A 27,657-nucleotide genomic window follows, 5' to 3' on the forward strand; every position below is an offset into this window, starting at 1 on the left:
CCTTCCTTCCTTCCTTCCTTCCTTCCTTCCTTCCTTCCTTCCTTCCTTCCTTCCTTCCTTCCTTCCTTCCGTTCTCTCTCTCTCCCTCTCTCTCTCTCTTTCTCTCTCTCTCTTTCTTTCCCTCCCTCCCTCCCTTTTTTTTTTTTTTTTAAGTGTCCTGGTTGTGTTAGGGGTAATCTGTGATTAGAAAAGAAATGCCTCTCCTCTCCCTGACCTGTTTTTTTTGGGGGGAGGGAGCGGGGCGGGTAGGATGCCTCCCTTTGCATTCCAAGGCAGCACTTCCAGCAGCACTGTGGTAAATGTCAAAAAGTTGGAGAGGCTGAGTGGGTTGCGTGGCCCGTCTGTGCCTGTGGGCTCCTCTCCCGCCCGCGTGGCTGTGCCTCTTACTCAGAACCCTGCTTCTCTTGTCTTTGTCCCAAGGCTTTACTTTTTCCCACCGCATACATTCAGTGACATTATCTGTTACATTTTAAAAAATACGTATTTTATTTATTTCACAAACAATGTTACTGGCATAATGTTACCACACTGTAGGATATAATGGTTGAAGAACGATTTCCCATCATCTAATTCAACACATTACCTGGGTGGAGTATTCTGTGTCCTCTCCAGCCGTGCTTTTCCTTGTGCACAGATATGACCTGATTTCAGTGCTTTTTAAAAATTATCATTAGCATTTTCTGCATTGCTCTTTAGCCTTCACAGTTGTCATTTGAACAGTGGCACAAGATTCTCTGAAACTGCTCCTCTCTCTTCATTCCCATTTTGTGAGCATTTAAGACGTTTACTATTGATTGTCCGTTTCTTCAGGTATCTTGTTACATCATCTTGCTTCTTCACTCAGCATAAAGCCTCATGGTAGATACTCAGGTCCCAGGCGTGCACAGGCCTGTGTTTTTACCTTACTTCCCCGGGGGCCCTCCAGAGGATGCCCATCCAGAGTGGGGCACCTGCTCGACTTGGCCTTCTGACACTGGGGATTCCTCTCCTAAGTCTTGCTAGCTCGTGGCATGTGCACTGGTATCTCTTTGCTGAGTGTGCATTTATTTCCTCACTGACATTTGGGGGCATTCAATGGGGGAGGATTTACAAAGAAACTTGAGGTGGGGGGCCCTCTGCACTCAACCTCCTGGGACCTGGGGCTGCACCCTCTGGCATTGATTGGAAGAGAGCTTGTGACTGAGGAAAACCTGGCTTAGGTATTTATCTGCAGGGACTGTCCCCAGTCGGTTTATCAGAGCCCAGGACGGCAGCAGCCCTCTGGATGGGGATTTGGGTCTTGGTTTTGCCAGCACTCCCAGTGGACAGTCATGCCTGGACTTGTCTTCTCCACCTTCCACTTGTCCTAACAGCTGTTGGGACCGTCATCCACCAGGGGCCAGCTGTCCAGAGGCAGACCCACCCTGGAAGGCAGGCCAGCCTCCAGCCTCCACACCAGCCTGGGGGTGAATCAGCGGGTGCTCTGACCACTACTTTCCCAAGGCCACTTTGCTTCAGAAGTTACAGCAGCCGTAGAGGACTCTGCTTATGCGAGATGTGCAGACATAATTCTTGCTTTTAGAAGGAGGAGGGAAAATAGAGAAGTAGTTATCTCATTGTCTTGGAATAAAATTATTTTGCTTTGCAAAACAAAGATCAGGCGAATCCCAGGTTGCTGAGTCTTGACAGATTTCTCATGGCCTAGACTGTGGTGTTTGGGGCCGCCTGTCTGTGATGTGCTGCCATGACAAGGCACGGTGGTGAGGGGCCTGGCGAGGAACCGAATGGCAGAGGTCACTGTAGAGGGGGACCTGGTGAGGTGCTGGACGGCGGAGGTCACTGTAGGGGGGACCTGGCAAGGTGCCGGATGGCGGAGGTGACTGTAGGGGGGGGACCTGGAGAGGTGTCAGACGGCGGAGGTGACTGTAGGGGGGGGACCTGGAGAGGTGTCAGACGGCGGAGGTGACTGTAGGGGGGGACCTGGAGAGGTGCCAAACGGTGGAGGTGACTTTGGGGGGGGACCTGGTGAGGTGCCGAACGGCGGAGGTGACTGTAGGGGGGGACCTGGCGAGGTGCCGGACGGCAGAGGTGACTGTAGAGGGGGACCTGGAGAGGTGCCAAATGGCGGAGGTGACTGTAGGAGGGGGAGGGGGACCTGGCGAGGTGCCGGACTGCGGAGGTGACTGTAGCGGGGGACCTGGCGAGGTGCCGAACGACAGAGGTGACTGTAGGATTAGCCCTGGCTTTGTGGCAGGTTTCCTTGGGAGGAGAAAATACACAGTTGGGACAGACTCCAGAGACCAGCTTCTTCCCCCTTCCTTCTATTGCAGAGGGGGAAACTGAGGCTCAGGCTGTGCATACATGAATTCTTTGAAAGTTTAAAGGATGGCCAGGTGCGGTGGCTGACACCTGTAATCCCAGCACTTTGGGAGGCTGAGGCGGGTGGATCACGAGGTCAGGAGTTCGAGACCAACATGGTGAAACTCCGTCTCTACTAAAAATACAAAAATTAGCTGGGCATGGTGGCGGGCGCCTGTAGTCGCAGCTCCTCGGGAGACTGAGGCAGGAGAATTGCTTGAACCTAGGAGGCGGAGGTTGCAGTGAGCCGAGATCGTGCCATTGCACTCCAGCCTGGGCAACAAGAGCGAGACTGGGTCTCAAAAAAAAAGAAAGAAAGAAAAGAAAATTTAAAGGATGTTAAAAATTTTCTCCACATTATCTTTTAATGTGTTCATCAAGGAGCAGTGATCATCATTGTGGCACTGGGGAAATGGAAAAAACTGGAAAACTTTCTTGGTTTGACAGAAAGGGATAGATCTGTTTAGTGTTGCCAAGTGAGCCCCCAAACATCTCCCCTGGGAAAGTCATTAGACATTTACCATCTCCATCTGCAGGGGCCCAGTGAGACAACCGTATCTAGCACGGCCATCTGAGCAAAACCCCGTTTCTCTTCCCTTGAGTAGGAAGCCAGAAACCACTGCAGGGCACTGTTGAAACATAGCTTCGAAATAGATACTTTGTGGGGCAAAACAACCGACTTTTCCCATTATGCTATCTCTTAATAGGGCCCCTGGTATCTGAGCCAGCACACACATTTGGTTCTTCCGTGTCCTGTGATCTTCCTCTGAGTGAAAACTGATTATCTACTCAAAGGAAGCAGATGACAGAGCCCCCGTGATGTGTGCTGCCCTTGTTCTGTGCCTCTGTAGTAAGGGAGGCCTGGAATGAGCAGAAAGATGGCTCCCCTGGCCACAAAGGGGGGTCACTCTATCGCAAAGCAGCCTTCACGTTCTGGAAGCAGGGAGCAGTTGGAGCCGGGGAAGGTCAGCCTTGCAGACTTGCAGATGTCATAGGATTATTTGAGCTGCTTCCGCTGCAGGTGGTTAGGAAGTACTGGATGGAATCCTTGGAGGCGAGATGAGAGGATGGGAGAAGAAAGTCTGGAAGAACAGTTAGATTTCTTCCTGATTAGATAATACCAAGTGAGAGTGGGAAGAACGGAGCGGAGCCTGTTGCCAGCACGGTCTCCGTCCCGTTCACTGTCATGTGGCCTCTTCACGGACATATGTGTGTCTGCAGGGACTCCTGAGAACGCTTGTTGATGTTTAGCCCTTGGACATGCTGGTGCTTACGCATGCGTTTCCATGGAGTCTGTACCAAAACCACAGAGGATCGCCCCCGTTTATCTGAGAGTAGCTCATCATCATTCTCTGCTTGGGTGTAAATAGCTCACTGCGGAATCTTCATCCCCAGAACTGGAGACCAACCATTTTCTCTGCACTTGGAGGGAATCATTCAAACATCCCTGTTGGGTCAGCATGAGGAAAAGCCAGGTCAGGCGCTTGGCCACCAGGGGATCTTGGCAAGAGAGGCCGTGGGATTTGAGTAGAACTGATACGCAGCCCAGTGCGCCTTGGTGCCGGAGTTCTGACCGGTGGTGCTGCGTCCGTTGGTCCACCATGACCCATGCATTGAGAACCCCTGTTATGTGTTGACGCTATAGCAATATTACTGTGTTCAGCTTCGCTGTCTTTCAAAGATGACTTGCGTAGATTGCATTTAAGTGTAGTTGAGCAACAGCAATCAAGGTGTAAGACTTTTTTTTTTTTTTTTTTTTGAGACAGTTTTACTCTTGTCACCCAGGCTGGAGTGCAGTGGCACAATCTTGGCTCACTGCAACCTCCGCCTCCCAGGTTCAAGCGATTCTCCTGCCTCAGCCTGCTGAGCAGCTGGGATTACAGGTGCTTTCCACCACACCCAGCTAATTTTTTGTATTTTCAGTAGAGGTGAGGTTTCGCCATGTTGGCCAGGCTGGTCTTGAATTCCTGACCTCAAGCGATCCGCCCGCCTCGGCCACCCAAAGTGCTGGGATTATAGGCATGAGCACTGCACCCGGCCAAGATATGAGTTCTAATCTTAGGCCTACATCCTGCCATATGGCAAAGTAGAATTAAAGTTGAAAACTAATTAACTCTACATAAAACAAAAATGAAGAGGTGGGCTCGCATACCTATCTCAAAGTTGCTCTAGAAGATGGATTTAGCCCATTTAAAGGAAGCTAAGGGATAGAATTCACGAGAAATGAGGTCTCCGGCTTTGTATTTATTAGGGCACGATTGTTAAACAGCAACAGATAAATCCCAAATTCTCAATGACTAACCAAAGGGATGTTTATTGCCCTTTCACATTAAGTTGGAAAGAGATGCCTCTGCTTAGAGGCACTCCTTCCATGACTGAGCTCAGCCATCCAGGGCCACCGTGCAAGGAGAAGAGTTGAGAGGATGGGGTATTGTAGGGGTTTACGCCCCAGACCTGGCAGGGCCACAAAGCTTTGCACATCCCCCTTCTACGGGTCAGCACGCAGTCAGATGACCACCCCTTCCTGCAGAGGGAGGTGGGGAGACAAGGTCGGCCTGAGTGTCCGGGGGTAGGAGAAAACCAGCCAGAAACAACTAGCCAGTCTCTGCTTGTTACATCAGAATTTATAGGAAGGTAATTTTTAAACGGCTTAGAGAACTTTTCTAATTTTTCAGCGAGGGTCTTGTCTGAAAATTACAACTTGGGATAAGGACTTCGGAATCTAACAATTCTTTGCTCCATTGCTACAATTGCTCCAACCCAGAAGTGGTGAAACCAGGTCTATCAAGCTTCTTGGTTGACATCAAGAAGGTTGTTCTGGCCGGGCGCGGTGGTTCATGCCTGTAATCCCAGCACTTTAGGAGTCCCAGGTGGGCAGATCATGAGGTCAGGAGTTCGAGACCAGCCTGGCCAACACAGTGAAACATAGTCTCTACTGAAAATACTTAACTGATCATGGTGGTAGGTGCCTGTAATCTGAGCTCCTTGGGAAGCTGAGGCAGAAGAATCCCTTGAACCTGGGAGGCAGAGGTTGCAGTGAGATGGCACCACTGCACTCCAGCCTGGGCAACAGAGCTAGACTCCGTCTCAAAAAAAATAAAAATAAAAGAAATAAAGATTGTTCTGTTTGGTAAACAGAAAAGGAGACATCTTAAGATAATGCATCTTTATTTAACAGTTATGAATAGAATCTCTCAAGGTCCAAAATGAATCTTTTGAACGAACTAGAAATTCTTGCCTGTACCAACCTTACTAGCAAGACTTGAAATGCAGGTGATTGAAATGCAGCATTCTAAGATGTGCCTCAGGAATAATGTTATTGACCGAAACCAGACGTCAGCTTGCAGCCTTGTGAAGCCTCCTCTCCACGTAGGAACAGTGGGCATTTCGGGTAGCTGGGTTAGGCTTTGCTGAATTTTAACATGACATGCTTGCTTTTCCTGTGCTGGTGTGTTGCTTCTCTCCCTTGCCGCCCGCCCCGCCCCTAACTTTTCCACATGTTCTCTGACTTCTCCATCTTTCCAACCCCTGAACAACAACTAGAGATAAGTTCAAGGTCACTGCTGGAACTGACCTGTGGGTGCTTGGGCCACCCTTAGGCACAGAGAGGCACAGGCTGAGGCCTTCTGTCCAACCTCCTGGCCAGTGTGGAGGGGCCGGGCTCCAAGCAGGCTCATCCTCATCACAGCAAGTCAAGAGTCTTCACAGTGAATGTTGCCAGTGAGACAAGGTCAGCTTTTTGTTTGCTTTTCAAAGGTTCCAGTCTGGTCACAACTGCATGCAACTGAGTTTTGTAATTATCATCTTAACAATTTGATCACAGTCTGCCCTGCCATTCATGTATTTGCTTAAGGGTACCCATGTAGCATGACTGTCTCAGATCAGATTGAAGCCTTAGTGAATAGAGGTTTTTAGTTGAGCAATCACATTTCTTTTCTGAGACAACGTCTTGCTCTGTCACCTGGGCCGGAGGGCAGTGGTGCAGTCATAGCTCACTGCAGCCTCAGACTCCCAGGCTCAAGCGATCCTCTTACCTCAGCCTCCCGAGCAGCTGGGACTACAAGTGTACCCCACCACACCCAGCTAATTTTTATACTTTTTGTAGAGATGGGATCTTGCTGTGTTGCCTGGGTTGGTCTTGAACTCCTGAACTCAAATGATCCTCCTCCCTTGCCCTCCCCAAATGCTGAGATTACAGGCATGAGCCGCCACACCCGCCACTCCGCCTCGCAGAGTGCTAGGAATACAGATGGGAGCCACGGCACCTGACTGAGATTCAGCGTCTCTAGCACCTCCCAGGTGGTTGTGCTGATGCTGCTTGTCTGGGACTTCGCCTTGAGGAGCACTACTCTGTAGATTCTATCACTGTAATGATACTGTAACATACAGGGCATCAGGTGTCACTAATTTAAAGATCTAGGCTGATGAAAATGAAACCAATTGAAGTACTTCTCCACGCAAGCATGGGCTGGCTTCTCTCATTTTACTGTGGAGTGCCTTTTACACCAGAGTAGTGGCTTTCTAATGTCTGGCTCAGGTTAATTGATGAGATTCCAGGGCAACACCATTCAGTAAATGAAACCGGATCCTCTTAGACATCAGAAAAATATATTTTTGATTAGATGGTGATCTTTGGATGGAAAGTATTTAAAAAGGAATTGATTAAACCAGCTAGGCATGGTGGCTCACGCCTGTAACGCTAGCACTTTGGGAGGCCAAGGCGGGCGGATCGCCTGAGATCAGGAGTTTGAGACCAGCCTGCCTAACATGGAGAAACCCCATCTCTACTAGAAATACAAAAATTAGCTGGGCGTTGCGGCGCGTGCCTGTAATCCCAGCTACTCAGGAGGCTGAGTCAGGAAAAATCACTTGAACCCGGGAGGCAGAGGTTGCAGCGAGCCGAGATGGTGCCACTGCGCTCCAGCCTGGGCCACAGAGTGAGTTCTGGGAATTGGGTTTGTTCATTCGTTTATTCAACTGTCCATCTGCCCTTATGTCCTTCCATCCTTCCAGCCACCTAGACATCCATGTCTTCCTCCTCTCCTTCCTCTGCCCACTCACCCATCCATCCATTATGTGTTACTTGAGCATGCTCTGTTTCAGTTCTAGGCACGGGGGATACAGCAAAGAAGAACACATAAAACTCTGCAGTCTCATGCTGTGGCAAGTGGTGCCTTCTGAGGTCCGGAGTGTTCCTGGAAATTAGCTTGCTCTTTACCCTGCTCTGCTGAAGAAAACCTTGGCAAATAGGGCACAGAAAACTCAATGTCAAAAACGTACCAATTTTCAGAGTAGGAAAAAGTGTGTTTTTCGCAGATTACAAACCTGTGAGCTTAGCTTTAAGTAAAACTCTAGAAAGACTTATTAAAGGAGTGTCCTGTAAAAAGAGCTAGTATGTGCTCTGGAAGAACTGGGTCTGGCAGAGCAGCCTCTGAGATGTGTGGCACCGTTAGGAGACAGCCAAGATAGAGACCCTGGCTGGGCACGGTGGCTCACGCCTGTAATCCCAGCACTTTGGGAGGCTGAGGTGGGTGGATCACCTGAGGTCAGGAGTTCAGGACCAGCATGGACAACATGGTGAAACCCGGTCTCTCTTAAAAATATAAAAAATTATCTGGGCATGGTCGCATGCTTCTGTAGTCCCAGCTACTCGGGAGGCTGAGGTGGGAGAATCGGTTGAACCTGAGAGGCGGTGGTTGCAGTGAGCTGAGATTGTGCCAGCCAGTGTACTCCAGCCTGGGCGACAGAGTGAAACTCCGTCTCAAAAAAAAAAAGAGAGACACCCCTGCAGGCAGTGGTCACAGGCCGAGGAGTCTGGTGGACGAGGTGGGGAGCGACTCAATGGAGGATGATAAACAGGAAGGAGATCTAGTACCACTGAGAAAACGATCTGCCAGATATCTGCATCAGCAATGTTCCTAACATGTTTTGTTTTTGACATACTCCAATCCTCATTTTGACAAGTTTAAGGGAAACATATTTGCAGGGAATGTTGCAGACAAATGGTTATTCCTGATGTTTAAACAGCCCATACAAATAGATTGGAAAAACATGAAGATTCCCATAGGCAAATAGACAAAAACGAATTAATCTGAAACGCTGTTATTGAACGAATCAGCAAAGACTAAAAACAGTGACGACGACATAGACAGATTCAGCCCTCTAGACACATTGTGGCTGTTGGCAGATGAAGCCTGTGTGCTGGTGGGTGGGCTGGGAGTGAGCATCATTGAGCCCCCCAAATAATGATGGTGGAAATGGAAACCTTTGTAAACACTTGTTTGGAAATGTGGATGTATGAAATGTTGGCTTCCTTTGACTCAGGAATTGTGCTTCTAGGAATCTAAGCTAAAGAGATTTTCATAATACTTGACAGGTTGATTTATATTTATACTCGTATCTTGTTCCAGAAAGGATAAAGAGGTCCACGGGGAGGGACAGGCACATAAAGGCAGCATGGCACGCAGAAGACAGCTTGTCTTGATGAGAAGGAGCAAGTTTTACAGCAAGTGTCTTTTGGTATGAAATTCTTAGGGTTTGGGGCACCCTTTTTGTTTTTTGAACTCTCTGCTTTTTTAATGGTTATAATTGAGAAATACAGGATATTGCAAACCCTAGACCATATTGAAGGGGGCAAACTTAATTTCATTTGAAAGACCCCTGGACTGGGCAGGAGACCTGCTGATCAGCTCTCCAGGTGGCAGAGGCAACTTTTATAGTGACTTCCCTGACAGGCTGACTGGAAGCTTGGTTGAATGTCCTGTGTCCCTCTGGGAGCAGCCCACCTCTCTGTGGCCCTGTGACAGGGCCCTGGCTTCCATGCTTCTCAGGAGATGGCCATGTTAGTTATCTGGCCACTTTCCAGCCTTCTGCCCACGCAGCCCTGAGGGCCCCTCTCCCCCCGCCCTGCCCCAGGCCACTGTGTCCCTGGAGACCCCCTGTCCTCTGCATGCTTCCTGCCCCTTAGAGGCCCATCAGTCTCCAACAGCCACCCTAAGCAAGTCACCTGGTCACCTGTCTGTGGGGTGACAACACTGAGTCCATGTTAAGAAAGCAGCCTCTACCAGGCTGAGGGAGGAGAGTCCGTGTGATTCAGAAGACACCACGTCATCATTTCAGAGCCATCACTGAACATCAGGGAAGAGAACTCAAGGGTAGAGTCGAACAGAAACTAAATGATCCCAGGCCGGGCGCGGTGGCACACACCTGTCATCCCAGTACTTTGGGAGGCCCAGGCGGGTGGATCACTGGAGGTCAGGAGTTCAAGACCAGCCTGGCCAATATGATGAAACCCCGTCTCTACTAAAAAACCCCATCTCCGTTAAAAACACAAAAATTAGCTGGGTGTGGTGGTGGGCACCTGTAATCCCAGCAACTTGGAAGGCTGAGGCAGGAGAATCGCTTGAACCCGGGAAGCAGAGATTGCAGTGAACTGAGATTGCGCCACTGTGCTCCAGCCTGGGTGACAGAGTGAGGGTCCGTCTCAAAAACAAAACAAAACAAAAACAATCCATGTTAATTTTAGAAAGTACAGATACAGAACCAGAAGAAGAATCAGACGGTTACCTAGAGGAGATTTTAATCAGCATCCTTTAGGTTCATTCGTTGCTTATTTCAATCTGGATTGGGACAGGACAACAGAGACCCATGAAGGGATTTTGTATATAACTGTGTGCTTAGTGTGACGTGGGTGTTTGTGTTTTATCCCCTGGCCTCTTTGTGGCGTGTGACATCTTTGACAGGAACCCCAACTGATTCCTCTATGCTCAATGATGTCTTCACTGCCGTGGTATTTCCTGCACAGCTGGGGTTGCTTAACTGTGTAACTACAATAGCAAGATAAGGGAAACAGATTTTCCAATTGGATATTTAATAAATGATGGCTTCAGAAGGGGCACAATATTCTATGCCACTGATTGAATGATGACAAGAAATATTTTAATAGTTGCATTGCTGTCGCAGTGTAGAGACCAAAAGTAAAGAATGGTTCACCAAGTCAGATCATCCTCAGATGTCCCTACGTGTCTGTTAGTGGAGATAAAGCCATCTCAAGACGGTGACACATTTAAAGTGACGTGAACTAGATTATTAGTAGTCAGTAGTCCCCCCGGCCACTTCTAAAGATGACATGCTTCTAATCATACCCACAGGATTTTTAAGATCCTTTTTTCTTTCTCTTATCAAATGATAGTGCTTGATGATAATTTCATCAGAAAGGTCTCCATCACTAGTCTCTGCTTTATTTTCACGTAGGCAAATGGTCTCAAGAAAATCGGAATAAAAATATTCAAAATATCCAATTAGAATCTCCCAGCTATATCTGGAGCAAGATTAAACAATTATAAGGAGTAGGCAGTGTGTTTTCAAGCCCTGTGTTGTCTTTGTCACCATGATTTGCATTCATATCGGAAGGCCAGCAAACTCGGAAAGAAAATGACTTTCTGATTGAATCATACCGTTTTAAACAAAGCTCTTTCACGAATAAATGATATTAATTACTATATCCAGAATGATCCTCTTTTTTTTTTTTTTTTGAGTTGTATGTTAACAGAAACATTTGTGCATTTGGTACAAGGTCAGCATAGATTTATCAGGAGACATAAGCTTTGAAAATTTATTCATGCTGGAATTGAACATGGAATTAATTAAGTGTACAGAAGCTGGAAGGTAGATGGGTCGTTGTCTCCATTTTTGTTCTTTAAAGCACTTTATTCCATTGGGAGATCACCATTTCGTAGCCTGGTGTATGCATTCCTTGTGGTGTGTTTTAATACATCGAGTAGGTGAAAAAGACAATAGATGGAAAGCTGGAAAGTGATGTGGCCTGAATTTCTTTCTAGGTAATTTCGATGTTGGTAATGCCCAGGGATCTCTTTAAGTGTTGCAGAATCACACCTGGACAACCCAGGTGTCCAGTCCTTTATTGCCGCATGGGCTCTCTAGTCTTACTTTTGATCCCTTTTCCGGTATTTCACCGGTATAATACTCCCTGCCCCTAGATGGGAATATCTGACCTGTGTTGAGTACCTGTATCTGAGGAGTTAGTAGCTGTGAAAACGTTTCTCTAGCAAGGCTGCCTGTGAGTGGGATCCCAGGCCGAGCAGTTCACTGCGTTCCAGCAAAGCAGGTGCCCCGTGTGTCACTCTGCAAGTCCACATGGAACAAGATTCCTTAAAGAAGGGATCTGTAGTGCCATGCGTGTATTTTTAACACATTTCCAAAAGCATGATTTCTTCAGGATTAGGTTTATTCAGTAGAAATTTCCAAGGTCTTTTTTTTTTGTTTTTTTGAGATGGAGTCTCGCTCTGCCGCCCAGGCTGGAGTGCAGTGGCCGGATCTCGGCTCACTGCAAGCTCCACCTCACGGGTTCAGGCCATTTTCCTGCCTCAGCCTCCCAAGTAGCTGGGACTACAGGCGCCCGCTGCCTCGCCCAGCTAGTTTTTTTTTTTTTTTTTTTTTTTTGAGACGGAGTCTCGCTCTCTCGCCCAAGCTGGAGTGCAGTGGCGCAATCTGGGCTCACTGCAAGCTCCGCCTCCTGGGTTCACGCCATTCTCCTGCCTCAGCCTCCCGAGTAGCTGGGACTACAGGGGCCCGCCACCGCGCCTGGCTCATTTTTTGTATTTTTAGTAGAGACGGGGTTTCACTGTGGTCTCGATCTCCTGACCTTGTGATCCGCCCGCCTCTGCCTCCCAAAGTGCTGGGATTACAGGCGTGAGCCACCGCGCCCGGCCTAATTTTTTTTTGTATTTTTTAGTAGAGACGGGATTTCACCGTTTTAGCCAGGATGGTCTCGATCTCCTGACCTCGTGATCCGCCCGTCTCGGCCTCCCAAAGTGCTGGGATTACAGGCTTGAGCCACCGCGCCCGGCCTTTNGCAGTGGCGCAATCTGGGCTCACTGCAAGCTCCGCCTCCTAGGTTCACGCCATTCTCCTGCCTCAGCCTCCCGAGTAGCTGGGACTACAGGGGCCCGCCACCGCGCCTGGCTCATTTTTTGTATTTTTAGTAGAGACGGGGTTTCACTGTGGTCTCGATCTCCTGACCTTGTGATCCGCCCGCCTCTGCCTCCCAAAGTGCTGGGATTACAGGCGTGAGCCACCGCGCCCGGCCTAATTTTTTTTTGTATTTTTTAGTAGAGACGGGATTTCACCGTTTTAGCCAGGATGGTCTCGATCTCCTGACCTCGTGATCCGCCCGTCTCTGCCTCCCAAAGTGCTGGGATTACAGGCTTGAGCCACCGCGCCCGGCCTTTTTTTTTTCTTTTTTTTTAAAGTGGGGCACCGTCCTGGATGCTGTGGAAGAATCTTTGTTGGAATACGACCCTGGGTTTTGCATGGAAAAGGGAGGGGGCAGTGCAGGATGTGGCAAGGGCAGTTGTTGGAGCTCCAATACTTCTAGTAGGTAACTAGCAGGGCTGTACGCACTCTACCATGAAAGCCAGAGAAATGCAGAGTCCAGGGAAAGCAGTCCATCGCACGTTTCTTCCTTCCCTGCAAGGGCACTGGAGTTCTCCTTCACCAGGAAGACTGCAGCCCCCATTCTGATTGGCCTCAGGGGGCCGCTCCTGCTGATGATAGCTAATGAGGACGAGCAGTAGAGAATATTGCTTTCATTTATCTTGGTGCTTTGTACTGTGATGGAGACAGATATTCGGCTTTCAAGAAGACAACTTTTTTTGCAGGGCAGGCATTGTATGCTTGTTTTAAGGCTACATGCGAGAACAAACAACAGTTTCAAGCCTAAGACTTGGGTTTACATGAAGCTAATTGTTAGATATGGGTTCTAAATTTCTTTTCAAAGAATCAATATGTCAGTATGTTCAATTCTTTGCCTTTTACTTTTAAGCTTAACTTTCTTATAAAGCAACCTTTTTTTATTACCTGCTCCACCCTGACTCATTTCAATCACCTACTCCACCCTGATTCATTCTGATTACCTGCTTCCTGCTCTGCCCTGACCATTCTCCACCCTGCATAACCATTTTTGCCGCCAAACCACTCACCCCGTCACTCTCTTTAAATTAGCCAGTCGGAATTAATTTAGCCTGTATGGTCTAACCCAATAGGGGAATGACACCGCAGCAGGGGTCATGTGCATCAGGGATAAGAACCCCCTTCCCTCCCTTGTCCAAGTGCGCGCTCACCATTGCTCCATCTTTAAGGGCGCACCCTTCTATGGAAGTGACTTGCCTTGCTGAGAATTAAAAAGAAAATTTTATATTTGAGTGCTGTTTCTTTTGCGGCACCAAAACTTTATTTATGACATAATGCTGCAGTCCTTTAACATAACAGAAAGGAAAAGGAAAGGCATCCTGTTCAGTTCTGCACTAGGGGTCCCTGCTGAAATTGCTGACCACAGTCACATGGATTATGATTTAATATTTGAGCAAGACATGATTTTAAATGAATCCAATTAATATTCCATTGAAAAGTGGAAACCAGAGTCCAGATAAGCTGACCGAGCTCTCACACATGTACTGTTAACTTTCCTACTTTCCAGCGTTTCTGCTTTCCCCAAGAGTATCACAGTGAAATTGAGCCGTGAGGGACTCTCTGCTTCTTCCAGTTGGAAGCCTCTGGACTTCATCCTCAGACACGGGAGATCTTGTCTCTCTCAGTCCTGAGTTTCTCTCCCATTTATAACTGCTACTTCAGTTGTAGGGCACTGGGTAGCCCTGGAGTTGAGTTGTGCAATGCGTGACCTTGTTTATGTCGCTGTTTGAGTTTTTATTGAGAAAAAGGCCTTCTGTGAATCCAGATGTGACTATTACACACTGAATGTTCCCATTACTTTAAGAATGAGTTATGGTGGTGGTATTATTATTATTATTATTATTTGAGATGGAGTTTCCCTGTTGTCTCCCTGGCTGGAATATAATGGCATGACCTCAGCTCACTGCAACCTCTGCCTGCCCCTGCCTGCGGGTTCAGGTGATTCTCCTGCCTCAGCCTCTGGAGTAGCTGGGATTACAGGTGCCCACCACCATGCCCAGCTAATTTTTTATATTTTTATTAGAGATGGGGTTTCACCATGTTGGCCAGGCTGGTGTTGAACTCCTGACCTCCGGTAATCCATTGGCCTCGGCCTCCCAAAGTGCTGTGAGCCACCATGCCCAGCCCAGTGGTGTGATTATTACATAACCATGGTGATGATTCCTGTGGGCTAAACTGTGCCTCCCAGAATGTGTGTGTTTTAAGTCCTAACCCCAGTGCCTCGTAATGCGATTCAGGTTCTTGAAAGAGGTGACTGAGTCAAAATGAGGTTAGTAGAGTGGGCCCTAATCCAGTAAGACTGTGTCCTTATAAGAAGAGGAGATTAAGACACACACAGAGAGGAAAGACCATGTGAGGACACAGGGAGAAGACGGCATGTCCAAGCCGAGAGACCTCGAAAGAGACCAGCCCTGTCCATACTGTGCTGATTTCGGCCTTCTAGGCTCCAGAACTGGAATAAATAGGTGTCTGTTGTTTGAACCACACAGCCCGTGGTACTTTGTTAGGTCAACGCTGGTAAACTCGTACAGTGATGGCTTCAAATGTTATGAACATTAAAATCTTTCTATTGCTAGTGAAGGGCGTTAAAACCTTCGTGGCCTATTAAATATTTATGGAATTTTTTTCCTTTACACTTTTGCAAAGCATTTTTTCTTGTTTGTGCATACCTTCTTCTATTAGCAAAATGTCTTCTATTAGCTTTAGAAATAATGGTGTTGATATTTTCCTTGGAAGGGTCTGGGTTGACAGACCTGCGAAAGGTCTGGATGTGTTCAGAGAAATAAGCGATTTTTCGAAGGCCCAGGCCTTGGTACTGCTCTAATTATATCCGGAATGCTTTGGATGGGAAGAATTTATGGCTTTATAAGTGAGTATTTCCGCATTAGCAAAGAGACATCTACAATTGAAAGACTTTCCTGCAGCCTCCCGGGGTCGAGGTCAAGAGTCTGGGAGGAGGTGTGCAGTGGAGTGTCGGGTGAGAGGGTGCTGGGGGCACGCGCCCAGCAGGGGTGGAGGGCTGGACAGGCTCAAAAGACAGACCTGGGCAGTGGACAAGGCTGGGCTTCCCTGGAGCTGTTGGCGGGGCAGAGCCAGCTCAAGGAACACCTGCCCAGCCTTTCCAGGAACTCTGGAAGGAAACTGGGGACTTCGTGCTGAGGGTGGGATTTGGGAGATAATCCTAATCACTGGGCTGTTCCTTTGTCCTTTGACATTCAAATGAAATGGGAGCCTGTTTTACCCCAATCAGCCTTGAGTTTTCAGCGCCCTCCCCCTTGAAATACCAGTGAGGGACCTTCTGTTTTTGTCGTTGGTGTTTTACCCCTTTTGGCTACCATTTCTGGGTACTTTCTCCGAAAGCTCTTTTAGCACATTGCTTTTCTCTCTGCCCTCCCTCCCTCCTCTTTCCTCCTTCCTGCTCTCACTCTGAAGCAGCCCAGCAAAATGTACAGCTCTCGCTTTCCTTTGAGAGGCCCTCCATTGTTCCCGCCCTGCCAACTTCCACGCCGGCCTCCTTTTGCAAATCCACCTGCTGTTCTGGGCTTGCCCTGGGGAAGGCCCTGGAGCTGGATTCCCACACCCCGCCGAGAAGAGTTTGTGTGTTTCTGTGAATCTGATGAGTGGGTCGTGGACTTCATTCCAGCCCCACCCTTTACAGTGAGATCCAGGGACCCTTTTAACCTGTGGCTGACTTTTTATGTCTTTCTGTGTCTGTAAAATCGGGATAGTAATAGTACCTACCTCTCCGGGGCACTTTGGGGGTAGAATGGATGAACTGAATTAATGTCTGAAGTGCCACCACGTCCTCCTTAAGCATTGGTCTTGGTGCATTGGGAAGGGGTGTCAGCTGAGCAGGCTGAACCTGTCACCTTTTTCAAAATTTCCAACAACTGTGGCTTCTGGGGAAATCCTTTGACAGTCAGGGTGCTATCTGAACACGTGTCTTTGTGGGTCACTTCCCAGACGTCGATGCCCTGCTCGGGGTCCCTTTACAGCTCCCCTGAAGGTGCTATTTGAAGCACAGCAACCATTCCTTTGAGAACCTGTGCAGGTCCAGGTGCCGAGAGCTATCAGATCCCTGCATCAACTCTGGGGATGGGTTCAATTATTATCCTCTCTATAAACAGTTCTCAGTTATTCCAAGTATTCCGTTTCTTAATGGATCTTCCAAGCCCTGGATCAATAGTGTATATTTCTTTGTTTCTCAGCTAGGGCCCTGGCCTCTGCAGATAAGCCCTTGGATGCAAAGTCTGGGGAACCAGCCAGCCACCTCTGGTCCTGGGAGGGTCAGGGACTTGTGAATCTACATCTGGCTCCTTGTGCAGTGGGCCTGGCATGGGCCCAGGCTGGTGGGGTGGGCAGGGAAGGAACAGGCCCACAGGCACCCCCGCATGGGTCCCTCAAGGCTGCAGACCCCTCTGTCTGACCAGCATCCCATTCTCTGAAATGAAGCAGCTGCCACCAGTCTGACTTTTCGCAGGCAGTCACACTCTGGGATGCTCCCCACCCCCTCGGCACACACAGTGAGTGTTTTCATGTTTTCCACCGAGGGAGGGAGGGACAGGCTTTCTCAGGGGGGCGGCCACCCAAGATCAGCTGCGCCGAGGATTTTTGTGGCCAGGGGAAGAAGTGAATCACCCTCTTCTCTGTGTCTTTCCCTAACCACTGGAGACTTCATAGATAAACTTGCGGGGTCATGGTGGGGGAGGCACTGTGTGGAAGGGTAAATGGGCTTCCTGGGGGTTTAGCACAAGTTGACCAACCTTGTTGTTGGTAACATGACTGAGGCATTACCTGGATTGATTAAGTCAATCGCCAAGCTGCATTTATTAAGCAGAACATTGGTAAGGGCTTGAGGGTGAGAGACAGAAGTTGTCCTTGACTGAAGGAGGGGGTTCTATAAATGGAAGTGTCAGGGCAGGGTGACAGATGCCCAGGTGCGCACAGGTGTGCCCAGGTGTGAGGGGAGAAGACGGGGTCAGAGCCAGCAGGGGAAAGAGCTTGGGGACTCCTCAGTCCAGGCCCCAGTGATGTGTAGAGTTGAGCTGCATCCTGCTGGTGCTAGCAGGAGACAGTGGCGAGACTGGGTATGGTGTGGTTGGGAACTAGAAAGGACACTGGTATGTTTAGATGGGGAATCCTGGGATGCAGCAGAAACAGCCCCTGTTGGTTTTCAGCATTGGAGCAGATGCTTCCCATACATCATCACATCTTACTGTCACAGCTACCGTATTGTTATTGTCTCGTTTTTGCAGAAATGAAAACCTGATGCAGAGCCTCAAGGTCACTTTCCCGAGGTCACATGTGGTTTGCATCCTTGTGGCCTTGGACCCCAGCCTCTTAGCCACTCAGTGCAACTGGGGAGACTGGAGAGTGTCAGGGGCCTTGAATACCGGTTAAGGAAATGGATACTTTATTCTGCAGGTGACAGGGACTCACTGAGGGCTCCAAACAGAATCGTACCCTCAGACTCTGACTGCAGGAGTAAGGATGGTTTCCTGAGAGTAGGCTGTGTCTGGGGGTGGGTCAGCAAGGACGCGTGTGCTGTGGGAATCCCGGGATGGAGGAAGAGGCTGTGACCAGTAGAGGGAGAGTGGACTCTTCGGGTGGTTCAGACAGATACGCAAGTGGGGAGAGATTGGCAGGCGGAGGACAGGCTTTTGTTGAGGGCTGGAGGGAGGGCTGGAGGAGGGGCTGGAGGGGGGGCTGGAGGGAGGGCTGGAGGGAGGGCTGGAGGGAAGGAGGGAGGAGAGGCAGGCTGTTTGTGTTTTCTGTTAAGTGGGACGTAATCGAGTGTTCTCCTCTGCCAAGTGAAGGAAAGGCAGTGATTGTGATTGAGGGTGCAGGGTCCATTTGCCAACTCTGAGTCAGAGAGTTGGGTGTGGGCGGGAGGCAGGACATTGAGGGAGCTCTGAAGTCATGGCCGGAGGCCATCCTACTGAGGGGATGGGGCAGTGATAGTTTCAAGGAATCCTAGGAATGGGAAACGGGCTGGCCAGGGCTGTGGGGGTGGTGGGGCTGTGGGATGCTGGAAGCAGCCCCAACACGTGTGCATCTGCAGCTGGGCTTGGTGAGGTGGACTTGGGGCTTCTGATGCTCGTGCTCCCCTGAATCTCCGGGAGACGTGGGGCATCTCGGGGTGGGGTCAGGTTTCTGGGTGAAGCCCCTGCTGCTGATCTGTGGACCGTGCTTGGAGAACACTGGTCCAGTGCTCTGGAGTTTGTACAGATCTGCCTTTGGGGCATGCCCAGGTGGGGTCTTACAGGAGCCAGGTACAGGTGGGGCCGTGTCTGGAGTGGACAGTGATACAGTGATATCCCTTGGCCTCTGCTGGACAGAGAAGGAGGTGCCAGGAGGCAGCTCTGAGTTGGGATGGAAAGGATACATGACAGTCAGCTCCCCTACAGCTGGAGGGGAAGTTCCAGAAAGAAAGGATGGCCAACCTGGGAGTTGTGGGCAGAGAAAGGGCTTTTGGAGGCCAAGACTGTAGGGCAGCATTATCCTGGGTGAGTTGGGGTGTGGCCATGGGAGGAGGCCCCAGGAACTCAGGGAAGGAAAAGACCATGGCGCTGAGGAGGCGACATGGCCTGGCCCTCCACCTCCAGGCTGACCACCCTACTCAGCTCCTTTAGGGTGGAGTGACTGTGAGGCAGTGACCAGGAAAAACGGGACCCAGGGTGGTGGCACATGAATCCCAGCTTGGTGTATCCACTCAAGTGTCATGCCAGGTAGTCACATCTTAACTTGTGGCATGGCTTTAGAGAGTGTCTGTGCAGGCTGCCTCTGATCCCTCAGTCAGTGCACAGAGCTGAGCTGATGAGGAGTTAACCTCCTTTTCCAGATTCGGAAAGTCTTGGTACGTAATCAACCAGGTCCCACCTTCAGCCACACTCCTCGGGACAGAGTGCGTCTTTGGAGGGGAGGACTCACAGCGGTTTTGAAGTAATGTAGATCGTGTGGCCATCACAATTTAGTTTATCATTCCCCCACTCAGTCTCTGCCTTCATGGAAGTTGGTGATTTTTTTTTTTTTTTTTTTTTTTTTTGACTCTGTTGCGCAGGCTGGATTGCAGTGGTGGCATCTCGGCTCATTGCAATCTCGGCCTCCTGGGTTCAAGCTGAGGCTCCTGCCTCAGCCTCCCAAGTAGCTGGGATTACAGGTGCACACCAGCATGCCTGGCCAAAGTTGGTGATTTTGGACAGAGGAAAGATAGCACGGTGTCATAACTCAGCAAAGGTGCTCAGCAGCTGCAGGAGTTGGGGTTCTCGGGGCTCACACCCAGCCTCTGTGTCCCTCATCCCCCTGCCCCGCTGTAAGAACCCTTCACCCTGCTCAGTGCTCCTGGCCACTGCTGACTGGTACATGGCAAGCAGAGGTTTTATTCCATCTTACTGTGTCAGACGTGATCCCAGGGACCCAGTTCTTTCTTAAGAGCTCCCATGCACATTCTAACTAGGAGGGCGGGTAGCTGCAGCTCCCAGCAGCCCGGATGTGTTTTCCTCCAAGCCTGGGGAACACCAAGCTAGGGACACGCTGGCTAATAGAGGAAGGGGAGCTAGGTGTGGTGGCTCACGCCTGTAATCCCAGCACTTTGGGAGGCCAAGGCGGGTGGATCATTTGAGGTCACCCTGACCAACAAGGTGAAACCCCGCCTCTACTAAAAATACAAAAAATTAGCTGGGCATGGTGGCGGGTGCCTGTGATCCCATCTACTTGGGAGGGTGAGGCAGGAGAATCGCTTGAACCTGGGAGGCGGAGGTTACAGCGAGCCGAGATTGCACCATTGCACTCCAGTCTGGACAAAAAGAGCGAAACTCTGTCTTAAAAAAAAAAAAAAAAAGGAAGGGGAGCAATCATGTCCCTCCCTCTGCTGGGACGGGAGCAGCAGCCAGGGGTTGGGCTTTGAACTGGCATCGTAGGCATTTTGCTTTCCACATTTAGAGGAAAAAGATACATCAAATATTCAAGTCCCCTCGGCACAGATGAAAGATTTTTCAGATATCTCTGCAGCCAAATCCCAGATGGGATGCAGAAGGGAGAACTGTGTAAAATGACGCTCTTCCAGAAGCTGGGCTTTGTAATGGGGCTGGCAGAAATTCCCAGGACATCGTTTGTGGCCTCGATGTGATTTTCATGTAAGTCATGGATTTTCTAAATCTTTGAGGTCAGTGGATCTAAAGAAAAGCTTGGTAAACATCCAGATGTTGTCAAACATATTTAGGTCATTGTTCTCTGACAGTTCGTGGTATTCGTTCCTACTCCAGGAGGCTCTTAGGAGAATCCAAATCTGACTCTTCCCTGTGCTTTGAGAAGGAATGTCTGCATGAAGACCACCGTACAGATGGCGATATTAGAAGAGTTCCCTCCCGTGAATCCTGTAGAGGAAAATGTTACCAAAGAGGCCTGTTCCCCTGTGTACCTAATACTAGGAAGATCAGATAATTTGTAGGGATGTCTTGGTTTTTCTGCACACAAGCTCCAGAGCTGCTTGGAGGCTGTCTGATAGACAGCTGCAGTGTTGTGTGTTACCCTTGACCGCATCCCTCCTGTCCCTGAGCTCGAAGGCTGGATGGTTGATGGGAGTTCCTTTGGTGACTCTCTAACTGTGGCCAGAACTGGGAGCTGCTGTGTTTGTAAAGTGGCTGCTCAGTGTTGTTTGTGTTGGCTCTATAAAACAATGCTTAAATAGATCGAATTTTAATATATAGCTTTTTTTTTTATTTTTTATTTTTTTGGAGACGGAGTTTCACTCTTGTTGCCCAGGCTAGAGTGCAGTGGCATGATCTCAGCTCACTGCAACCTCTGCCTCCTGGGTTCAAGCGATTTGCCTGCCTCAGCCTCCCAGGTAGCTGGGATTACAGGTACACACCACCACGCTCAGCTAATTTTTGTTTTGTATTTTTACAGATATAAAAAAGGTTTTACCATGTCGGCCAGGCTGGTCTCAAACTCCCGACCTCAGGTGATCCACCCACCTCGGCCTCCCAAAGTGCTGGTATTACAAACATGAGCCACCATGCCCGGCCTGATTTAATATCTTAAGTCACCTTTGCCTGACACTTGGCAAGAAAAACTACCAAGAAATATCTAATATTTTCCTTTTGTTTGGTAATAAGAATCTACTCACAACGGACACTTACTGGCTTGCTTTAAAACCAAGCTTGCTTCTCACTGGCCTGTTTAAGTGGAAATGAAGTCTCAGTGTGGGGTCCGATGCTTCCTGTTGGCTGCATGGAGGAAAGGAAACTGGGCCTGAATCTCCCGTGTTCCTCATGCGTGGGTAGAACTAAAGCCTCTTCTTCTGTAACGTGGCAGTTCCCATTCTCAGAGCATAAGGTATGAGTGAGTGATGCCACCTCAACCCTTAGCCAGGTGCAGGCATAACAAGGGAGACCCACCTGTGCAATATAGTGAGACCCCCATCTTTACAATAAATGAAAAAAAACATTAGCCAAGCATGATGGCTCACGCCTGTAAATCCCAGCACTTTAGGAGGCCACGGTGGGAGAATCACCTGAGGCGAGGCATTTGAGAGCAGCCTGGGCAACATGGCAAGACCCTCCTCTCTACAGAAAAATTTAAAAATTAGCCAGGGGTGGTGACATATGCCTGTGGTCCCAGCTATTCAGGAGGCAGGAGGATCACTTGAGCCCAGGAGTTCAAGGCTGTAGTGAGCTATGATCTTGCCACTGCCCTCTAGCCTGTCTGTGTGGTGGTGTGTTCATACACAATAGAAATGGCCAGTGTTCTGTTCGCAGGAATTGCTGTCGTTGGTCCTTAAGAAAAAACACAGGAAGGATGCTGCAGGTGCTCACAGGACCTTCTGGGGTCTTTTTTCCTGTTGGATCAATGTTCCTGCCTTAGAGACAGACCATACCAGTCCTTCCTTGACTAGCAGATAAGGGTCAAGTCCTCATCTCTTTTACAGTTCCATGTTTAACCTTCAGCTTTTAAAATGAGAAAAATGGGATTCCCCAGTGAGTTCAGCTGGAATGTGCCAGGCAAAGAGATGCATGCAGAATTTTCAGTTCCTAGAAGCTGAGCATCATGGCAAATCTTAGCTTAGAAACCATTCTACCATGACATTCTCAGATGAGAATTTGAGTCTCATGCTAAAAATATAAAAGTATTAATAAGACAGAACTGTCTTTCTAATTGCTTCTCCTTACATGTATCTGTCAGTCAACTGGCTACCAGAAAATAGCCTTTGATGTGCCCATGGAGGGGCTCTTGGTTGGCTCCCGGGGTGGGCGTGCTCGGGCCAGGGCAGAACCAGTGGTTGGCCAGTTTCTACAGTCAGCAGACGCGGTTCTGCTAAGATACTGCAAACGTGATTACTGGCTGTCAGGTTCTGTTATTTGGAAAGCCAGCCTGTGTAGCAGATGGCTCTACTGACTGGCTACCAGAAGTTTCCTTTAAATAAGGCTTATCGACTCTAGCAACACTTGGAAATACTATTCTCAAGGAGAATGTTTGATTTATAGGTCGCTAGAAATGACCCGGGACAGAGGAGTCGTGGGAGGGTGGCCAAAGCATCTCATAAAGTTGGAACTAAGGGAGCAAAGCCAGCTGCTGAGGGTGATGAATGGGGGTTAGCTAGGGCTGGCACCTTTCCTGAACTCTCCTCTGCAGTCTTCCTCTCTCGGGCGGCATTAGTCCCTGCAGCACGGAGGCATTGCCCGGCTGCTGTTTGGTTTTGAGGTAGCAGTGAAATCAACTACATGCTTAAAAAAAAAATGGTGATATGCTCCATGGCATGGAAAAATTCAAGAAATGACAGTCTAGTGGAGTCAGTTTAAAAAACCACAGGAAAATAAAGCATAATGCCATCTGAACATATATAGTATTATGATTTTTTTTTTCCTCTTCAAAAAAGACTGGTCTGGCTTTGTAGAAGGGGATTTAGATTTTGGAGTGACATGTCGGGAGCATGTGTCTTCTTTGCATCGGGAGAGCCCATCTCTCTAGGGCAGTGGGGAAAGGCAATTCTCTCTGACCAGGTTTTTCAGCACCCACAGTCGTACTTGACATGGCATTATTATGATCGGTATGGAAACTAAATGCTTCCTTCTGAGGTGGAAATGCTGAAGGATCACAAACACACTGGCTATGGCTGAAAGAGGTTCCCTGGAAGAGTCAGTGTCATCTAAGGTGGACGGAATGGATTCTTCTACTCTGCAGCCTGCATCTCATATGGCAAAGTGCAAAACCTGGGATGGATTCTAGACAAAGGTACAGTAATTGGGAGAGACAAACAGTCCAGTATTTTAGCCCTGAAGGAGTACTACTTTATTTTTTACTTTGGGCTCTATGAATGCTTCAGATAACAAGTGAGATAGATTTGCATATCTTAATTCTGGACAAGCTACTTTCATATTAAAGTTCATCTCAGTATCTGAACATAGCCATGGTCTCAAATCGTGGGAATTGATCTCCCCTTCCCGCACCTGGCTAAGTTAGGAGCCCAGGGTTCTGGTCCCACCCTTGACAGTAGCAAAGATCTCTGTCTTTCCACGTTGCTCTGTTTTCAACTTACAGACCTGGGTGACCTTTAAGTCTGTACAGCTGCAGTGATAACATTTTAGACTTTTGCCAAATTTTAGTGGTGTTCATCATTGAAGAGACGGTATGGCACTGTAGCTGTCTCTGGGATTATCACGAAGCGTTTATCTCCCTCACTGTCCTTTTGTGGTAAAATCACGTAGTCTTAGCATTTTTTGGGTGTTGTGTCAATTCTTTGAGGACAGAACCCCTTTTGTCACAGTATTGTCACTGTGTAGCATTGCAGTAGGTACTCAATATATATTCGATGAATAAATGAACCAATAGAAAAATGAGTAAGTCTGAAAGTTTGCTAAAAATGCTACCTGGAAATGTCAAGATAACATTTACATTTGATTTGCTTGGAGTTTAGTAATATTCACATGTTTACTTTTGTCTTTGTTATCAACAAAGCAGAATGCTGATGCTTACTAAGACAAAAAAAAAAAAAATGAGCACAGGCAGTGTGACCCCCAAACCCCAGATTTCACCCTTACTGAGGAGCTGTGTAGCCCTGGGGAAGTGCCCTTTGTCTCCAAGCCTCTGCATCTCCCTAACCAGATGGGCGTTAGGCTGTCATTCTGAACCATTCTGACAGATGAATCCCGCCTGGCTCCCACTCTAGAAGTTGGGGTTTCTTGGTTCTTATCAAAGAGGGCTGCTTTATTGAAACTCAAAAGGTAAAATGATTCTGTCTTGGGAACCCCTCCTTACAATGAGGATGTAATCAGAGGTACCGCATCCAGAGCCTTTAAAGTTTGAGTAGCTGGTAGGCTGAGGTGTGACCCTATGATGGTGAAAATCATGTTGAGGTCGAGGCCACAGAGGGTGGTCAGGTGTATTTTAAAGTATCCTTTCAAGAAAAATAAAGTGAATCACCTAGCACTCTGATATATTTCATTAAATCTGAATATTAAATTTCAAACTGTCATAAAATCCAGATTTCCTAGGCTATAACTTCTATAACTTCCTTCAAAAGAGAGCTTGCCCAATTCATTTTTATGCCACTTCCAGTGCCGTGAACACAATAGGTACCTCCACAATAAGATTAAAGTAGGGAAAGTTGGCACCTGACAATCCCTGCCGGCAAATAGCATATCCCAAAGTAATGCTTCCCCCTGGCCTGGCCACCAGCACCTTGCCCAGAAACAGCCTGTAGCCAGCTGTGGCATTTCTAGGTCTGGAGAAGGTCGTGTAAGCATGTGGTGTGATTAGGGGACATTGTATTTTTCCTTCTGAAACTTTTTCATCAAGGAAACTCTAAAACAATACATCTGTGTTTAAGACAGCGTGAGGAACTGATAAGTTGATCACCTATGTCTAAACATTGTGTGGCCTGGGATAATATCCAAGACCAGTATCTGTCAGCCCACCAGGTAGGAAGTGGGGGATTTGATGGAAGAGACGTTCAGTTTTCAGTATTAATGGTGAATATTTAGCATGTACACAGAATGCCTGGCACATAGGATTTTAATCAATTTAATCTTCACAAGAATGCTCAAAGTTTAGGAGCTTTTATCGGCGCTCCTATTTTACAGGTGGAAAAGCAGGTGGTTTGTCAGTGGATAAGCCTGGCTTGCGGGCAGGCACGTCTGTCTTCTTGCTCTTAACCACAGTATTTTCCTGTCTGTCGTCATGGGGAGTAAGTGCTTACCTGTGAGGAATCTTTCCCCACACATTGGTAAAATAACCCTACGAGATTATTTTAGAAGCTTTGCACAGAGTATGTATGATATGGTATGGTAGTGTATGGTACCATAGAAGTTTATCTGGGGTGAGATTATTGCTAATTGAAAATGAAAACAAGACAGAATTATGTTAGGAGGCAGATTGTGGCCCTTCATTGGCAGGGCATTGGTGTAAACAGCACCCTCCCCTCACAGTCGCATCTCTTTGTTCTTGTCTTCCTGGAAGCCCACTTGTTCCTAGGTGAGGTTGGGGGTAACAGGTACCAAAGATACTTGGTTTTTTAAACGAGTCACATGAGTTTCATCTTCGAGGCTGCATGGTTAGGAAAGATGCCTCATATAAACGCGCAGCAGGTGAGATATGCCCCTAGTTTTGTTTTTGCAGGCCAAGCCCCAAAGTGTGCGTGGTTTTAGGGTGCAGGCTGGTGCTAGGCTAGGCCCCCCCGAGGCTCCGGTCCGCGCTGCGCCGATCCATCCCGGCGCTTGGGCCTGCACGCCGCCGCGCTCGCCGCCGCCGCCGCCACCGCGCTCCCGGGACTCCGCCAGCCCGGCTGGGCGCGCGGCCCGCTGTCCCTGCACGTCGGCCCCCGCCGCCCGCCCCGCCCCGGCGCGCGTTTCCATTTTAAACCGCCGCCCGCCGCCCGCCACCCGCCACCCTTCGGTCGCAGCCGGCGCAGCTGTCCGCGCGTCCCGGAGCCCAGGGAGTGGCGGAGGCTGCGGAACCGCCGAGCTGTGCTGCCGGGGCGGGAGGATGCGCACGGGCCCCGCGTCGTAGACAATGAAGCCGCGGGCGCCGCCGCCCGCCCTGGGCCCTGCGCACCGCGGCCGCACCTGCCGGCGAGAGCGCTCTCGCGCCTGACCGGCCGCCTCGCCTGACCCTGCCGGCCCATGGCTCGGCGCCCCGGGCCCGGACCCCGGCACTCGGGCGGCGCGGCGTACGGGCCGGCGGGTGCCAGGGGCGCCTTCCCCGTAGCCTGAGTGCGGCCCTCGCGGCGAGCGGGGGGCGTGGGCCACACTCCCGGACCGCCTGCCCTCCTCGCCTGACCCGGCGCCCTCCCAGCCCGCGGGCTCGCTGGATGCGGCGGGGCCCCAGTGCGCGGGCGACATGTACTTGTTGGACGGCAGCGGCGAGCCCGCGTCGCCACCCGCGGACGCGATGCCGCGCGGGACGCCTCCCAGAAAGACCGTCTACCGCATCTCCGTGACCATGGTCAGGAAAGAGCAGCTGGCCGCGCCGGGCTCTGGCGGCCCGGACCCGCGCCCCGCTCGGCGGCCCCGGCCCGCGCGCTCCCCGGACGCGCCCGGGCGGCTTGAGGAGGAAGCCGAGGAGGCGGAGGGTGTGGAGGAACCGGAGGGTCGCCGGCCGCGCGCATGGGATTTCCGCACCTTCCGCACCCGCAGCACCGGGCAGCTGGAGCTGGGGCGGCTGCGGCCGTGCGCACGCGGCCTGGAGCCCGCGGACCTGGCCAGCAGCGCGCGGGCAGAGGAGGAAGGACGAGGCTCGCCCGCGCCCGGCAGCCCCGACGTGGAGGGGGCCCGGGCCGCGCCCCTGCGGCGGAGCTTGAGCTTCAGGCACTGGAGCGGGCCTGAGGCGCCGCAGGGCCGGACACTGGGCGGCGGGAGGCGCCACAGCAGCTCAGGGAGCCTGGCCTGGGCGCCGGATGACGAGGCCGCCGCCGGGGCCACCCTGGAGCCCGCGGCCGCCACGCAGCCCTCCTCGGAGAAGCGCAACACCCTGGACGTGGGCGAGGTGCTCAGCAAGAACGACACGCTATCGGACCTGGAGCGTTGGGAGCGCAGTAAGAGCAAGAACCGCACGCTAGACAACAGCGACCTGCAGCGGCTGGAGCGCGCGCGCGCGGCGGCCGGGGCCGGCGCGGCCTCGGAACACCGGCTGCTGCGCTTCTTCAGCGGCATCTTCGCGCGCAGGGATGGGGGCCCGGGCGGCGGGCCCTCCCCACGGAGCGGAGCCTCGCGGCCGCGCGGCTACTTCAGCCTGCGGCGGCCGCCGGTCGAGGCGCACTCGTCCAGCGGCGAGAGCATCGACGGCTCCCCGCGCAGAGGTGGGCAGCGTGGCCGGGGGTCCCGGGACGGGAAGGGG

The 27,657-nt window shown here is 50.2% G+C and overlaps 1 protein-coding gene across 5 annotated transcripts in view; it reads left to right on the forward strand.

The window, feature by feature from the left end:
• AGAP1 (ArfGAP with GTPase domain, ankyrin repeat and PH domain 1) overlaps positions 1-27,657 on the forward strand; it is a 633,884-nt gene that overhangs the window by 145,382 nt on the left and 460,845 nt on the right. The window contains exon 1 of one of the 5 annotated variants that reach the window (XM_025404401.1): positions 26,623-27,619. The exons of the other annotated variants lie outside the window; for them this stretch is intronic. Coding sequence (XP_025260186.1) covers positions 26,662-27,619 — 958 coding nt within the window. The 5' untranslated portion in view covers positions 26,623-26,661. Of the gene's footprint in view, positions 1-26,622; positions 27,620-27,657 lie in introns of those variants that run through there. 5 annotated transcript variants of the gene reach the window in all.

Source organism: Theropithecus gelada, chromosome 12 (genome assembly GCF_003255815.1).
Source record: "Theropithecus gelada isolate Dixy chromosome 12, Tgel_1.0, whole genome shotgun sequence".
NCBI classification, from domain to species: Eukaryota; Metazoa; Chordata; class Mammalia; order Primates; family Cercopithecidae; genus Theropithecus; species Theropithecus gelada.